Here is a 17,094-nt window from a genome sequence, read left to right on the forward strand (position 1 = left end):
TAAAAATGTAAATAAATGTGAATCTCTTTAGCATATTCAAACAACAAGTATTAGCCTAAAGGGTGATGTTTAAACTTCTAGAATTTGTGCTTATTGCCTTGTATTTAATAGACCTGTTTATTTGTATGTTTATATTACCCTATCGCTTCCCCTTATTCATAATTCTTAATTATTCATAATTATTCTTTAAAAATTAAATATAGTTTGTAGAGACTGTATTCTGTTTTGGTTGTACTGTAAATCTTTTGTTGTTATAAATATATAAATAAATGATGATGACGCCATGTGATATGTCCAGCTGTCCGGTTTGACGGCTCCGTTTTCAACTCCGCCCCCGCCTGCGCTCGGCTAATCTCGTTTATAATCGGCTGCAGCTGTGCTTAATGTCGAACGCACCTTTTGTCTATTCTATGTTTTGATTTATTTTATGATTATTTTATTGGTTTGATTATTATCTGTGCTCTGTCCTGTAAATGTAGATGAAAATGGTCGAATTTTGCCTCGTTGTATTTGTGCTACTGCAATAAACAAATTAAAACACGTGACCAGAGTTCTGACATGGAAACGGATGAGGCGATTTTCAAGTTCAAAGGTGAAAATATCTTAAAGTAATAAAGAAAAACGTGGACAATATTTATTTAACTGGGTATATGGGCCCTCTATTATTATACCTAATATTTATTAAGAGATTTTCTGTGTTTAATAACATTTAAAAAAAAACTGTAGTGTACAAACATACAGCTCCTGCTGCTCTAATTGACTTAACGCTGAAATTGTGTACATTTAAATGACACTCGTCATTCTGTCACCATGGCAACGTGAGTTGGTTTACAAATCCACACAACTGTCTATAGAGTGGTCGATTCTGATCATCCAGCTACACAACTCTCAACAAATCTCCCCTTGGCTGAGTTTCAACAGTTTGGGAAGTTGTTCACGATGACGCTACGAAGATCACGAAGGACCAGAACTCTCCCTGGACATCTCAAAGACTTCTTGCTGGAGCGACACCTGAGGAACGCGGCTGTCCTGCCTGACCTCTGTCCTGCAGCCTCAGTCTCCCCAGTGGTGGTTGAATGTCCACAGGAGGAGCCGCTATGCATCCATGGTAGGAGTGTGCAGGAATACCAGGACATCTACTGCAGTGTGATGGACTCCACCATGAAGAAGCGCGCTGGTCGATACACCCTCCAGCGAGGATTAGAGGTAAAGCAGCGGCTGTGGGAGAAGCTGGACAGGCCTGCACTTCTGGAGACAGAGCAGCCTGATGGACGAGTGGTCATCACGGAGATCAGATCCGAGTCCAGCGTCCCCCCTCAGATCAAGGTGGACATCAGCAAAGAGCCGCTTCCCAAGGAGCCCCGGAGGAAGAGGCCCAGGCACTGAGCCATCCTAGTGCCAGATGGAGGATCATGGGCGCGTATGTACATACTGTATATATTATATATAGTTCTAGAATAAGTTTACAATAATTCAAATGTAACTTTTCGTTCAGGTTTATCACATTGCTGGATGTTTTGGTGATTGTCTGTGCTGCTTATATGTGGCTCTTGGGTTCTTTTGGATGTTGACATGCGTTTAGCAAGGTGTTCTAGGCGGTTTCTTGTGTGTTGCTGGTCTCCTCTGAGTGTTTTTTGGCACATTAGTGGTTTTTGTTAGGATTGTTAGTGTTGGCTGTTGGGTTAGGGTAGGTTAGGGTCCCTCACATGGTTTGCAGCTTGACGTGCTGTGAGGGCTTGTGTGCATCAGTGATGCTGAGAGCTACGCCACTGGTACTTCACAGCTACCGGTAGGGTCACCCATAGTGGACAGGTCTCAGCTGAGATGCCCGACCAAGACAAACCACCTAATTCTGGACAGCAGAAGATTTTCCTGATGCTCCAGGCAAAAGATGTCATCCGAATGACCAGAAGAAACTTTAACATTACTGCTCATGTGGAGTTACAGATGGACCAATTCAAGCCACTGATCGCTTTTCTCTAGAATATAACACACACACACAAACACACACACACACACACACACACACACATACAAAAAATAAATAAAAAATAGGATAAATCTTGCATATGTAAGAATTAAATATTTATACCTCAATTTAAAGAATATTTTTCATTATTTTGTAAAAAAAAAACAAAAAAAAACACTTTTCATTGTTTTGAAATGGGCGAGTTTCACTGAAACACATGAATGAAATGAATAGATTGTGTCATCAAACATGAAATACTTACGGCCCTGAAGAAAGATAAAGAACAAGTGACCACTTAAGTCATTATTGGGTTTCCTGAGATAAATTCATGCAAATTATTGCAAAAATTCTGTTTAAAGTTGTAAAATTTACTCAGAAATTACCACGGAAAAAAAGATTTCAGTTCATTATTGTGTTAAATGTGAAAAGAAGTAAGCAAGTAAACATTTACAAAAAATCCTCAATACAATGAAATTCCTACAGATTTAAATGGCACAAAAGTGTGTAAATGATGACGACATTATTTAGTGTGTGAACTCTCCCTTTATTTCAAAGAATATAGTTTATTGTACTTTATTGCATTTTAATATGAAAAAGTCTGATTTTGATTAAAAATTAAAATAATCCTCAAAATAAGAATCTAAATCTTCCAGCAGGTGGTAGTAATGTCTAACGAGTGAGAACATTTGCTCAAACAACTGAATCATTCAACAAAGAAGTAAATCGCTGTCTGTACTGTTTAAAACGGATTTGTTTAGAAAGTAGACACATACAAGCTATTTTGAGGCCATTAAGGTAGAGTTTAATGTGATTCTCACAACTATTTTCATTGTTAAATAATAAAAAAGTCAATTTGACCTCATTTTCAACATGTGCATTCTCAAACCTCTGAGTGGCCACGAGCATAAGATCTGAGTTCAGAGTTTTCATGAAAGAATTATTATTCACCCAGAGATTACTAATCCTATATTACTACTACTATTAATGAGGAGCGAGGCCAGACATTTTAAAATAAGTGGGCCTTGGTGGAATAGGCTTGGGCCTCAGTGCAGGCCCGGCGCTACGAGGGGGCAAAGGGGGGCATTGCCCCCTCAGAAAGAATTTGTGCCAGTTTTTATAAAGGATTGTTCAATCAAAACTGAAAATTCTTTCTGTCATTAATTACAAACACTCCCGTCGTTCCAACCTTTAGAACACACATTTAAATAATTTAAAGAGCCCATATTATACATGAAATAGGGTCATATCTTGGTTGTAAGGGTCTCCAACAACAGTTTAATATGCATGCAAGGTCAAAAAACACTTTCATGGTCTTATAATCTGCATTTATTTTTACCTAATTATCCCAGCGACTCCTGTATGAATCGTCCAGTGATTCATTCGTTCCCAAACCCCTCCTTAGCGCGAAGCTAATCTGCGCTGATTGGACCAATGACAGTCTGTCGCGATTGGTCGACTGCCTTCAATCAGAGTGAAATGCCAAACAGCTAATCAGCAATATAAAAGTAATCACAGTTCATACACGCTCGATGGTGTAGGCGTGGAGTTTAGCTGCCAGTGGGTCAATGTAAATACAGACTATGGACTTGAAAATACAGACGACTGACTATTTTATTGAGCAAAAACTCCAAAAGCAGTTGAGGAGATCTCCTAGCTTCTCACTCTTTTCACAGACACACACACACATATTGCACAACACACACACACGCACTTAACCCTGCTCCGGACGACAACGCGCGCGCACACACACACACACACACACACACACACACACACACACACACACACCTCCGGACGACAGCGCGCACACACACAGACACACACACTACTCCTCGTCCACGGAGCTCCGTTAACGCAGCACGCGTCGCGTTTTTAACGTGACTTTGCACGCGATAAGAGAATATAGCCAGTTAACCTGATACAGTACACGCGGTTACAAGTAACAAATCACAACTAAATACATTTGCAAGCTAGAGTCAACGAGGCAACTTTACACTTGAGAAATGGAGGAAGAAAAATCCTGACGTCCATCAATAAGTTACTCTTTACTGATCCTTCCTTTAACAAACGCTGATGAAGTATTCTTTGTAGCATGTAGCTTCCAGTAGTTTCCAACTGCTTGGCTATAATGCTGAGGTTTCATGTTTGGGTAGAGACTCAATATATCCATCTGCAGTGTGACTTCAATCGACCGGCATGTTTGTGTGTGTGTGTGTGTGTTTGTGTGCGTGTGTTTATGGGTGTGTGTCTGGGTTTCTGCGTCAGAGGGCGGGGCCTCAGGTTTGAAATCTCCCGGGTTTGCGCGTGCACGTGAATAACTTGGTTTCGTTCGTACGTCATGGCGAAACACCTAATGAATCGGTATCAAGGCGACTCGTTTGAAGCACTATGAGTCGACTCTTTTATAGATGAATCAACCGTTTTAAACACTGTACACTAACAGATTTAAGCCTTAGCTGGATACTTCACTTCACTTAGAGCTGTGTTACACAATACATGGAGGGGAATTTTCAAAAACCCATAATATGGGCTCTTTAAAATATATGACATAGCAATTAAATTATGAAATTTGTGAGATTAAAGCTAGTCCTATAGTCCAGAGATCTGGTCCCCGCGTCAGGTCAGGGGCGCCCGTAAATAAAACGCGTACACGGCGATAAGTGAGAAAAGTGAGGGAGAAAAGTGGGTGACATGAGACGACCAGCTTAATTAATTACATGTTTTGGTCAACTAAATCTTTAAACACAACTCTCTTAAGCTCTAAAAGTAAGAAACGCAGAAGAAATTTTCTGTTAAATAAATTTTAGCAGAGCAACTGCCAGTCATTTTCACATTAGTTATTCGGGAAGATGTAGCCTAATAAAATGTTTTAATAAAAATAAATATTCACTGCACAGTCCCACAGAAGGCTACACTATAAATAATATTTTAATTAATTTATTAATATTATCATTAATATGATTACAATTAGGCTAAAATTGACAAAACGCATAGCCCTTTGAATGTTTGCTTTCATTTTGACATTGCTAAAAAGCGCACTTTTACAGTTGTGTAGAGAAACATCCCATTATGCAGCAGCAGTCTAGGTATAATAAATACCTTTTGCATTTGAAGATGATCAGCCTGCGAAGTCAAGTTTCCAGTGTTATAAATGGAATAGGTATATAGTGCTTAAGTGCAATTACCGCGGATCAACCGAGAAACCTCTCACATGCTGCAGGTAGGCTGAATGATAATCTTTTAAAAATATGTAATTAAGGCTATACTGCTATTTTCTTATGCAAAATTAAACAACATTAAATATATTATAAACCTACAGCATATCGAATTTGTTTTGACTTGTAGCTCATGGCCCTAAAATAAAAATAACCTGAAAACAAGTTATTCAAATTTAAATAACTAAAAAATTTAATTTATTATAAATTAATAAATAAAATGACGGGTAGGCCTAGAAACCTAATAGTTTATGGGTTACAAATGACAAGCAGACAATATCACGAAAAAAAACACACTTATGATAGCCTAAGATAAATCTTTATTTTTACATTTAAAATGATGAAAAAAGTTTTATAGCCTATTGAGTTGCCTGTTATCCGTGCCAAACAAATTTTCACGGTAATAACTGTGAATTTAGGCATCTTTTTTAGGTATTTTCCTGGCTACACTAATGCCTTAAAATGTAACGAAGTAATTGTTTTGAATGACATTAGATTAACATTTAGCTTTTCCCTAACACTGACGTTGGTTGGATAATAGGCTACTTAAAGCGGAATGACTCGGTTAAGCTGATTTTACTATATTTATTTACCGGTTATACGAATAGTCTGATCGTGGGTCAGCTTGCATGTGTGGGCATAATTTGACATCTTTACCTAAAACGTTAAACATTCATATGCCTGCTATTTGAAATAAAAGTGAAATAAATAAGGACAATAACATATGATTTAAAGCACTCGTTTGGCACTGAAGCCATGATCCGTCTGCATTAAGCGGTATCGTTGCATTACCATCATTAATAAAATCAGTAATAGCGAAACTGTGCATATTAATATTACTATTAAAACGTATATTACTGCCTTAGGTCAGTAACAAAGTAAAGTAACAATAAATGTGAATAAATAGCCTAAATGAAAGGAAGAGAGACCAAAATCAGCCACCAGGTCTAGTGCCCCCCTATGGATTTAAAATGCCCCCTCAGTTCTGATATCCTGGCGCCGAGCCTGCCTCAGTGCCTACTCTTATACTCTTAACAGTGTATAATAACTAGTTTCTTTTATTTATGATCTCTGATAAATTAGTAATTGATTTAAGGAGTGACATTTTAGAGTATCCAGTCCTCATTTTTAAATAAATGAATTGCAGAAATGTGCAGAGAATCTGAAATTATTCACTTTGACTTTTGGCCACAAGGCCAATAGAAAACTGACATTCTCATTCCAAAAAATAGCCAAAAATATATATAGAAAAATAATGATTTTAAACTGATTCTGATATAAAATGTATTTGTTTCTTTATTAAGAAACAATAGCAACAAAAACACAATGGAAATATGACAACATAAACTAGGTGTTTATTTGCTTTTTTACAGGCTGTAGTACACTGAATGGCAATTCAATTATTGGTAACCACTGCAGTAACAGTGATCCACACAGTGGCCATTAGCTAGCTTGAGTCGTTGTTTAATTTAAAGTCGATTTTAGATTTCAAAATAGGAATTAAATGCATAATTAGAAACATATCTCGGCTTGGTGAAATTAAGCTGCATTATTTAACCCTGTGGAAAACACTTTGCAGAATAAAAATGCTAAATCATTCTCTCCCAGTAGCTGGCGCGCACAGATCAGTAATGATGACCAGTGAAGTATCTACACTTTTGATTAAATTAAGGCAAGTACAAGTAGACTGAATTAAGCCCTTAATAAATAAATAAGTTTAGATGATTTATAACTGCAAATGAGCAAATAAGCCCATCTAAATAAGCCCATACTCGAAATAAATAAATGAATACCACATACTTTCACATTACTTTCCTTAAATAATAACTAATTAAAACATTTAGCTACCTTTTTAAGTGACTTTAGATTGTAACATATCACTTTTCCCTCAACAGGAAGAAGTTCTTTAGACAGGAAGTGGAGAGCAGTACTTGGGGAAGCCCTGCTGCTGCTGAGCTTCTAGATCACCTGCAGTTCAGACACTGGATCTCTGCTCACCTGCACTCTACTCAACTCTGATGCAGCACCAGGTGGGTCCTCATTCACTGTCACTCTGTGCTTTTGAATAATAAAAACTTTTAGTTCCCTTTGGATTAAGCCTGTTTCACACACTATATGGCATTCATTGTAATATGAAGTCAAGGTTATTAGCCCTCCTGTAAATTTGTTGGATGTTTAACAGAAGAATTTTTCTCAGTATTTCCTAAAATAAATTAATAAAATATGTAGTGCAGTATTATGTGCTGTGATCATGGCAAATATAAAATAAATCAGTTATTAGAAATGAGTTATTAAAACTATTTTGTTTAGAAAAGTGTTGAAAACGTCTTCTCTCCATGTAACAGAAATCTATTAAACATATATATATATATATGGTTGTGCACATACTATTTGTGACATAAACTCACCGGCCACTTTATTAGCTACACATTACTAGTACCGGGTTGGACCCGCTTTTGCCTTTAGAACTGCCTTAATCCTTCGTAGCATACATTTAACAAGGTACTGGAAATATTCCTCTGAGATTTTGGAACATATTGACATGACAGCATCACACAGTTGCTGAAGATTTGTCGGGTGCACATCCATAATGCAAATCTCCCATTCCACCACATCCCAAAGGTGCTCTATTGGATTGAGATCTGGTGACTGTGGAGGCCATTTGAGTCCATTGAACTCATTGTCATGTCCAAGAAACCATTCTGAGATAATTCCCGCTTTTTGACATGCAGCGTTATGCTGCTGGAATTAGCCCTCAGAAGATGGGTAAACTGTGGTCATAAAGAGATGGACATGGTCAGCAACAATACTCAGACTGGCTGTGGCGTTGACACGATGCTCAGTTGGTACTAATAGGTACAAAGTGTGCCAAGAAAATATCCCCCACACCATTACACCACCAGCAGGCTGAAGCATTGACACAAGGCAGGACAGATTCATGCTTTCATGTTGTTGAGACCAAATTCTGACCCTACCATCCGAATGTTGCAGCAGAAATCGAGACTCAACAGACCAGGGGGCTATTCCAGAAAGCAGGTTATGTGACATACACGGGTAAGTTTGAGAGTAAGTAGGTGGATAACCTCAACTTTGGTTCCAAAATCGGAGGTAACTTCTGGGTATGTTAAGTAGCCATAGCAACTTACTCTCTGAAGATAACCTGCTCCGGAGCAGGTTATGTTCAGAGAGTAAGTTGCTATGTTTTAGAGTTTGTCTGTTTTAGAGAGTTTACTGAGCATTGCGTGCTCTTTTGATGAGAATATTTATGGATGTGGACACACAGATACAAGTTTTTTCGTTGTGAGAGGGTTATAAGTGCATAGTTTTTTTCATAACCAAATTTATAATGTTAATGTATTTAACAAACCTTTTTGAAATCAAATGTGACAAACCGCGGGTCTGCGCTTACCATAATAAACATTCAGTGCAGCTCTTTGTATTCGCGACAGGGCATTTTAGGCAACTGTACAATGTGGCAGTATGACCAGCTGTACAATACGCCTGGCACTGAACTGCTTTTTACACTTTTGTACAGTTCCTTGGTCATACATTACTGCGTATCAATACACAGCTGATTCAGAGCACGGGAATAGCGTAGTGGACAGTGCGTCGATAAAGAACAACGGAGCGCACAACGGAGCGAGTTCGAATCTCACTTACAGATCTTGTGTTTTTTCTCTCCTTCTGCACCCTCACATTTTTCTGTATAATATTATAAGTGGCAGCTTTGTCTTTTGTAGGAAAATATATCTTTAATTTAAGATGTAGGACGTCGTTCTTATATATACATTCATGCACACACACCTACATTTTTTAATATAATATTTTTTTCAGGGTTTCTAAATGCTATTGTGTGCATTAATTGCAGCCGATTTTAAAGCTCCATCAGTCACTAAAGGACACTGATAATATAAAATTTGTCCAAAGTATAAGTGTGCAGGTACAACTTAATTTTCTATCCTTAATCTTTTGGTGTTTCAACTATTAAACTCATTACTGCTTCCACTTACCAGCTCATCACACACCCCACCTCATCACTATGTTCAGGCTAAATGGCTGATTTTCAGGAAGTAATGATTCAAGTGTCTAACACAAATATAGTAAAAAAAAACTATAAAGCAAATGTTGCTTAACACAATGTTTATTTTTATTATATTTGTATTATAAAATAGAATCATTACTGGGCACTACATTGTTACTTGCTGGAGGACAAAAGATACCCTTTTCTGCCTTATACGATGACACGTACCTGCAGCCTGACCCAGAGGAAATCTCAGTGACCCAAGCAGACAAAACAGATGGAAGAGTGCTAAAAAATATAATTAGTCAAAAAACTATGTTTAATCAAATAGTTTGGTCTGTTCATTTCTTCATTTCCTGAAATAAAATGAATGATTTTGTACACTGCTTTATACACACACCTTTCAACGTGTAACATATTTTTCATATACATTTCTCACCTTAAGTTGATGCTCATGTGACTTTATCTTTGGATAAAGATGGACCTTATACAGCTACATTAGAATTTAAATATGTAGATAAAAGATTTTGTGATCCAAGAGTAATATTCAAAAATGGTAAAGTGCAGAAAACTCTTACACTGCTTGTTAGTTGAGGCAGAAGGAACTTCGTTTGCATGCAAAATAAAAAGAACCTAAAGCTATCTGACAACAATCACTTACAACAGTGACAGAGTGTGTGGTTTAAGTCAAAAACTCAACCACTGAAAAGCCTTTATTATAGGACACAGCAGTTCGACAGGCCTCTTACTATTAGCTGCATGTCAGAAAGAATATTCTAGAGTGTTAAATAAAGAGCTCCAGTAATTAAATATTACCTTTTATGATAATGTATCTGTGTTTAATGACTTTGGACAGAGTTCTAGCTCCAGAAAGATTACAATTTCTATAAGCCTTATTAGTCAATACACATATTGTGGCCTTAAGAAATCAATGGCAAGAAAAATAAATGCATGAATGGTTACACAACATACTCAAAAAGGATGTTAAAGAGCAGTTTAATTTATCATTACAATAAAATGGAGGGTGGCATGTGTAATTTAATGAACTAATAAATTTTCTTGTTATTTATTTTTTATTTTCTTATCTATTTCTTATTCTATATTTATTTCCTTCGTTGAAGCAGATGTGTAATCTCTGTGTTTAAAACCTCCAGCTTCGCCTCTGTAAAGTGCGTTGCCCTTTTTTTCTCACCGTGACTTTCTATGGTGACTCGTGAATTCGGCGATCTACTGAAAATGCCTTCAGGTGTGTGCCATGCACGCGCATTAACCCGCGGTTATCTTCAGGAGGTTGATTTAACTAACTCTTGTCACCTGTTTTGGAACCAACATACTCGCGGTAAGCAGGTTTTGGGTAAATCAACCGAGAGTTTAGGTTTTAGCAGATGGTAAGTTAACCCAGCTTTCTGGAATACCCCCCAGGCAACGTTTTTCAATCTTCTGTTGTCCAATTTTTGTGAGCCTGGGCGAATAGTAGCCTCAGTTTCCTGTTCTTAGCTGACAGGAGTTGCACTCGTTTTGATCTTCTGCTGCTTTAGCTCATCCTCTTTAAGGTTTGACGTTTAGAGATGCTCTTCTGCATACCTCGGTTGTAACTAGTGGTTATTTAAGTTACTGTTGCCTTTCTATCAGCTGGAACCGGTCTTGCCATTCCCCTCTGTACTCTGGCATCAACAAGGCATTTGCACCCACAGAACTGCAGCTCACTGGATATTTTCTCTTCTGACCATTCTTTGAAAACCCTAGAGATGGTTGTGTGTGAAAATCCCGGTAGATCAGCAGTTTCTGAAATAGGCCTGCCCTTCTGGCACAACAACCATGCCACGTGCAGAATCACTCAAATCACCTTTCTTCCCCATTCTGATGCTCGGCTTGAACTGCAGCAGATCGTCTTGACCATGTCTACATGCCTAAATGCATTGAGTTGCAGCCATGTGATGGGCTGATTAGACACTTGCTTTAACGAGCAGTTGGACAGGTGTACCTAATAAAGTGGCCGTTGAGTTTACACTACATCTGCTACACATATATGCATTAGGAACATTTTTTTATTCATATCTGAAATTTTGTGTCATCGAAGTAATTTTAACCAAAAAGAGGACAACTGACTTGTGAACGGCTTGCATGCTTTCATTATTTTTCATCGATGACAATGTGAACTCAAGTTTGATTCTATATCTCTTGCAGTTACAGGTTTAAGACATGAACTGTGTGAAAAAGGCTCAGAATAAAATGTATATATCAGTTTAAAATGAATAAAAACAAGATGTTTGTCCCTTCAGGCGAAGAATAATGAACAATGCTGCCCCAAAGATCAGCAAGTTTCTCTCACAAGACCAATGTCCTCCTTCAGAAGGTAATGATCCTGCCGTTATCCAGCATGGTAGTGAGATCCAGAAGTATTTGTCATTGCATCCAGTTGTTTTGTCATTGCAGACTGTGGGGGAAGCTCCTTCGAGAAGCTTGAGTTTGATCCAGAATGGCTGGCCTTCTTGAAATCGACAGACAACCATCCCTGTTTTCTGGAACCCTCCGCTGGAAGACAGATTACACAGATACAAAAAACATGACGATGATCACAGTTGCTCATTTTCTGAAAGCTTTCTGATACCACATATTCATTTCTATTTCTAAGTATTTTAGCACCCTGTTCATCTGCTTTTTTCAGGTGGGATTTCAGTCCATCAGACGGACATCTACGTCCCGGTGCAGGGCAAAGCGGACAGACTTACAGGGAGGAGTTTTTTCAACTTCCTTGATGACGAGAATTTTCAGAAGAACTGCATTTATGAATTAAAAATGTAAGACATTATAAATTACTTTATCATCACTTTGTTCAATTTCAAGTATCAGTGTAAAATAAATCTTTTTTTTTTAAATGTTCTTTGACAAAATAGAAGAGAAGGGGGAAAATATACTCGCTCCAAGCTGTTCAGTATTGTAATATAATGTTACAAAAGCTTTTTTATTTCTTTATAAAGTAAGCTTAATAGATGGTGTTTTCCCCTATGAAAAAATCTACTGGTCATGTTAAAATCAAAGAGATTTGACTCTTTTAGATATTGTACATTTCTCTGGTAATTAGTCATTAGTTTTTGTTTTATTTTATAAATTACTGGTGACATTTTTTAAACATAGAAATGACGTTTAAACATCACAGAAATAAAATAAAGGAGACAAAATCAATGAACTATGAATAGTTTTAGGGATGAGCGGGCGCTGCCATTGGAATCTGTTTGGCTGGAGACTTCTGGTCTTGTTCACAGATTTTCAGAGGTTAAAAAAAGCTTGTAATGCTGCTTGATGCTCTGATATTTTTTGTTGTATTAGTCTACTTTTTATGTCCTTTGATCATATATCTAAAAATATATGTAATTTTGTTCAAATTCCTCTCTCTTTGTCAAAATAGTCTCACAACTATACTCAGTCACAGTGAGTTTTTTTCTGACAGCTGTCATTTTCTGAAGAAATCCTCTTAAGACAATATTTAGTTGACATGTTGAAGAAATGTTATCAGACTGAACAAAATGCATGTCAACATTTTACTTAAACTCATAAATTCAGGGAAACTGAGTCCTTGGTCTCCTATTTCTTCCGGCACAACTGTATTTAAATGGGATTATTATTATAAATAAAGTCCATTCATTATCAGCATCATTAAATTTAACATCAAACCAAAATATGAAATCAAACAAATGAAAAATAAAAAGAAATGTAAAAATCAAACACTTGAAGCTAATATTTTGGCTTAAAGGGGTACGACCCACAAAAGAGTTACGATTCCTTTATCAAATGACAAAAGTATGCATGGATCACAGAAAAAAAAAAGACATAATCAATGAACTACAGTATGAATAGTTTTACTGCCATTCTTTACGGATGAGCGGGCACCACCATTGGAATCTGTTTGGCTGGAGACTTCCAGTCTTGTTCTCATAGATTTTTAGAGGCTAAAAACAGCTTGTAATGCTGCTTGATGCTCTGATATTTTCTTGTTTTATTAGTCTACTTTTTTTGTCCTTTGATCATATATCTAAAAATATGTCATTTTGTTCAAATTCCTTTTTCTTTGTCAAACTAACAATAAAACCTACTTTAAAAAATTTACCAGCTTTCTATTATATATATTTTTTATATTATTCAACCTCATTTTAGGTGTCAAAATCACTGTTTTCACCTTGTCACACCCAGAGTTTTAAACTTCAACAATGACATTTTTAAATATTATTTATCTAGTAACTATTCATGTATCTTAATGAAGTACTAGTGAAATAATTTAAATATTTTATAGTTTTTAATGTGAGACTTTTATCAATATTATTTTTTATATAAAATATAGCTGTCGCACAGTATCATTTTTATTTTCACCACAACACTGTAATGTTGCTTTAGAAAGTTTGTGTGAAAGATTATTTAGGTGTAGGAAAGATTATTTATTATTTATCAACAACACTTGAAGAAAAATCAAGGTAAATATTGCTTGATAAGGAAATACATGTATTCTACTTCTTTTATAAACATGTACGTTCAAAGATGTTTTTAAAAACCAAACAAAATGAAGGCAAGTAAGAATGTTTTGTATACATGAATTCCCAGAGATGCATTGCAGCTGGAAGGGCATTTGCTGCGTAAAAACATGCTGGATAAGTTGGCGTTTCATTCCGCGATGTGGCCACTCATGATTATTAAAGGGACTAAGGCGAAAAGAAAATGAATGAATGTATTCATAAAAGGCTAGTATCAATTCAAAGCTAATCGGTGAAGTTATTTTTTTTTCACAATAAACTGTTGAAATGTAATTTCCATCACCACACACATTTAAAAAAAAAAAAATTAAAAGTTCTCATCACACATTAAAAGTGTACTCACAATGTATAAGTTAATGCTCTATTTAATATACAAATTCAGTTTATTTATTTTCTAATTAGCTCTTAAACAAATTAACATTTCATTTTAGAGTGTGACAGGTGTACAATTCAGCATACAACTAATTTATTTCATTTACAAATGTATAATTGTATATATTGTGGAAATATTGGTTAAACTAGACACAAAAATGATCTTAGACACTGTTAGACTACCATCATTTATTTCATTTTGAAATAAAAGCTGTATATTGAGATGTGGAGGAATTGACTTGTTGAGTTCATGATGGAAAAAAATGTTTCTCTTCTTATCTAGCTTGTCTGTGTTTGTCTATTCTATGTTTTGATTTATTTTATGATTATTTTATTGGTTTGAATATTATCTGTGCTCTGTCCTGTAAATGTAGATGAAAATGGTCGAATTTTGTCCGGTTGAATTTGTGCTACTGTAATAAACAAATTAAAACACGTGACCAGAGTTCTGACGTGGAAAGGGATGACGCGATTTTCAAGTTCAAAGGTGAAAATATCTTAATAAAGAAAAACGGGGACAATATTTATTTATCTGTGTATATGGGCCCTCTATTATTATACCTAATATTTATTAAGATATTTTCTGTGTTTAATAACATTTAACAAAAACCTGTAGTGTACAAACATACAGCTCCTGCTGCTCTAATTGACTTAACGCTGAAATTGTGTACATTTAAATGACCCTCGTCATTCTGTCACCACGGCAACGTGAGTTGGTTTACAAATCCACACAACTGTCTATAGAGTGGTCGATTCTGATCATCCAGCTACACAACTCTGAACAAATCTCCCCTTGGCTGAGTTTCAACAGTTTGGGAAGTTGTTCACGATGACGCTACGACGTTCACGAAGGACCAGGACTCTCCCTGGACATCTCAAGGACTTCTTGCTGGAGCGACACCTGAGGAACGCGGCTGTCCTGCCTGACCTCCGGCCCGCGGCCTCAGTCTCCCCAGTGGTGGGTGAATGTCCACAGGAGGAGCCGCTATCCATCCATGGCCGGAGTGTGCAGGAATACCAGGACATCTACCGCAGTGTGATGGACTCCACCGTGAAGAAGTGTGCTGGTCGATACACCCTCCAGCGAGGATTAGAGGTAAAGCAGCGGTTGTGGGAGAAGCTGGACAGGCCTGCACTTCTAGAGACAGAGCAGCCTGATGGACGAGTGGTCATCACGGAGATCAGATCCGAGTCCAGCGTCCCCCCTCAGATCAAGGTGGACATCAGCAAAGAGCCGCTGCCCAAGGAGCCCCGGAGAAAGAGGCCCAGGCACTGAGCCATCCTAGTGCCAGATGGAGGATCATGGGCGCGTATGTACATACTGTATATATTGTATATAGTTCTAGAATAAGTTTACAATAATTCAAATGTAACTTTTCGTTCAGGTTTATCACATTGCTGGATGTTTTGGTGATTGTCCGTGCTGCTGATATTCGGCTCTTGGGTTCTTTTGGATGTTGACATGCGTTTAGCAAGGTGTTCTAGGTGGTTTCTTGTGTGTTGCTGGTCTCCTCTGAGTGTTTTTTGGCACATTTGTGGTTGTTGTTAGGGTTGTTAGTGTTGGCTGTTGGGTTAGGGTAGGTTAGGGTCCCTCACATGGTTTGCAGCTTGACGTGCTGTGAGGGCTTGTGTGCATCAGTGATGCTGAGAGCTACGCCACTGGTACTTCACAGCTACCGGTAGGGTCACCCATAGTGGACAGGTCTCAGCTGAGATGCCCGACCAAGACAAACCACCTAATTCTGGACAGCAGAAGATTTTCCTGATGCTCCAGGCAAAAGATGTCATCCGAATGACCAGAAGAAACTTTAACATTACTGCTCATGTGGAGTTACAGATGGACCAATTCAAGCCACTGATAGCTTTTCTCTAGAATATAACACACACACAAACACACACACACACACAAAAATAAAATAAATTTTGCAGACGTAAGAATTAAATATTTATTGGTAAAATATTTATTATTTACCTCAATTTAAATAAAATTTTTCATTATTTTGTAAAAAAAAAAAAAAAACACTTTTCATTGTCTTGAAATGGGCGAGTTTCACTGAAACACATGAATGAAATGAATAGATTGTGTCATCAAACATGTAATACTTACGGCCCTGAAGAAAAATAAAGAACAAGTGACCACTTAAGTCATTATTGGGTTTCCTGAGATAAATTCATGCAAATTATTGCAAAAATTCCGTTTAAAGTTGTAAAATTGACTCAGAAATTACCACCGAATGAAAATTTCAGTTCATTATTGTGAAAAGAAGTAAGCAAGTAAACATTTACAAAAAATCATCTACAATACAAAGAAATTCCTACAGATTTAATTGGCACAAAAGTGTGTAAATGATGACGACATTATTTAGTGTGTGAACGCTCCCTTTATTTCAAAGAATATAGTTTATTGTACTTTATTGCATTTTAATATGAAAAAGTGTGATTTTGATTAAAAATGAAAATAATCCTCAAAATAAGAATCTAAATCTTCCAGCAGGTGGTAGTAATGTCTAACGAGTGAGACCATTCGCTCAAACAACTGAATCATTCAACAAAGAAGTAAAGCCTGTCTGGACTGTTTAAAACAGGGATAGACGCTTCCTTAGATGATAATACATGGAACAATAAGTCTTAATTAGTGGCGGTTTATTGTACAGTTAGTTGAACAAAAAACTGAACTGACATAAACAAAATCAAACGACTTTGGCCATCAAACACTGAAGGTCTAAAGACATTTGCTTGCAGCAGGCCCTTCTCCAGTAGGCCACATCCTCTGCCCTGCAGGGGGTGCAAATCTCCAAAATCAAAGAAATCAAGATTAACAACACAAACCTTTAAATAAAATAAACAAATGGCTCAACAATTAAATAAAGTTATCAATGGAGCCACGTCATATTGAATAATTAAATAACAATTTACTTAAAATAGATTAATTCTTATCTGCAGTTGTTCTTAGAAGAGAAAATTTGACTTCAAACCTCTAATAGCAAACAA

General features: G+C 36.8%; 1 protein-coding gene across 2 annotated transcripts; it reads left to right on the forward strand.

Moving 5' to 3' along the window:
* The first annotated feature begins 356 nt into the window (after positions 1 to 356).
* Positions 357 to 13,312, forward strand: LOC147834193 (uncharacterized). 2 transcript variants are annotated; one of them, XM_087279348.1, is made up of 5 exons: positions 692 to 1,420; positions 7,080 to 7,214; positions 11,488 to 11,561; positions 11,642 to 11,786; positions 11,874 to 13,312. In XM_087279348.1, the coding sequence occupies exon 1, from the start codon at positions 940 to 942 to the stop codon at positions 1,384 to 1,386; it is 447 nt and encodes a 148-aa protein (XP_087135474.1). In that variant the 5' UTR covers positions 692 to 939; the 3' UTR covers positions 1,387 to 1,420; positions 7,080 to 7,214; positions 11,488 to 11,561; positions 11,642 to 11,786; positions 11,874 to 13,312. The 2 variants fall into 2 exon arrangements, with proteins under 2 accessions (XP_087135473.1, XP_087135474.1); XM_087279347.1 differs by having other exon boundaries at positions 357 to 1,420; positions 11,642 to 13,312.
* Positions 13,313 to 17,094: the final 3,782 nt, after the last annotated feature.

Source organism: Danio rerio, chromosome 13, assembly GCF_052040795.2.
Source record: "Danio rerio strain M-AB ecotype USA chromosome 13, GRCz13ab, whole genome shotgun sequence".
Classification (NCBI taxonomy): domain Eukaryota; kingdom Metazoa; phylum Chordata; class Actinopteri; order Cypriniformes; family Danionidae; genus Danio; species Danio rerio.

Coding starts and splice junctions, on each gene's coding strand:
- LOC147834193 (XM_087279347.1), top strand. CDS start 940: ATGACGCTACGAAGATCACGAAGGACCAGAACTCTCCCTGGACATCTC.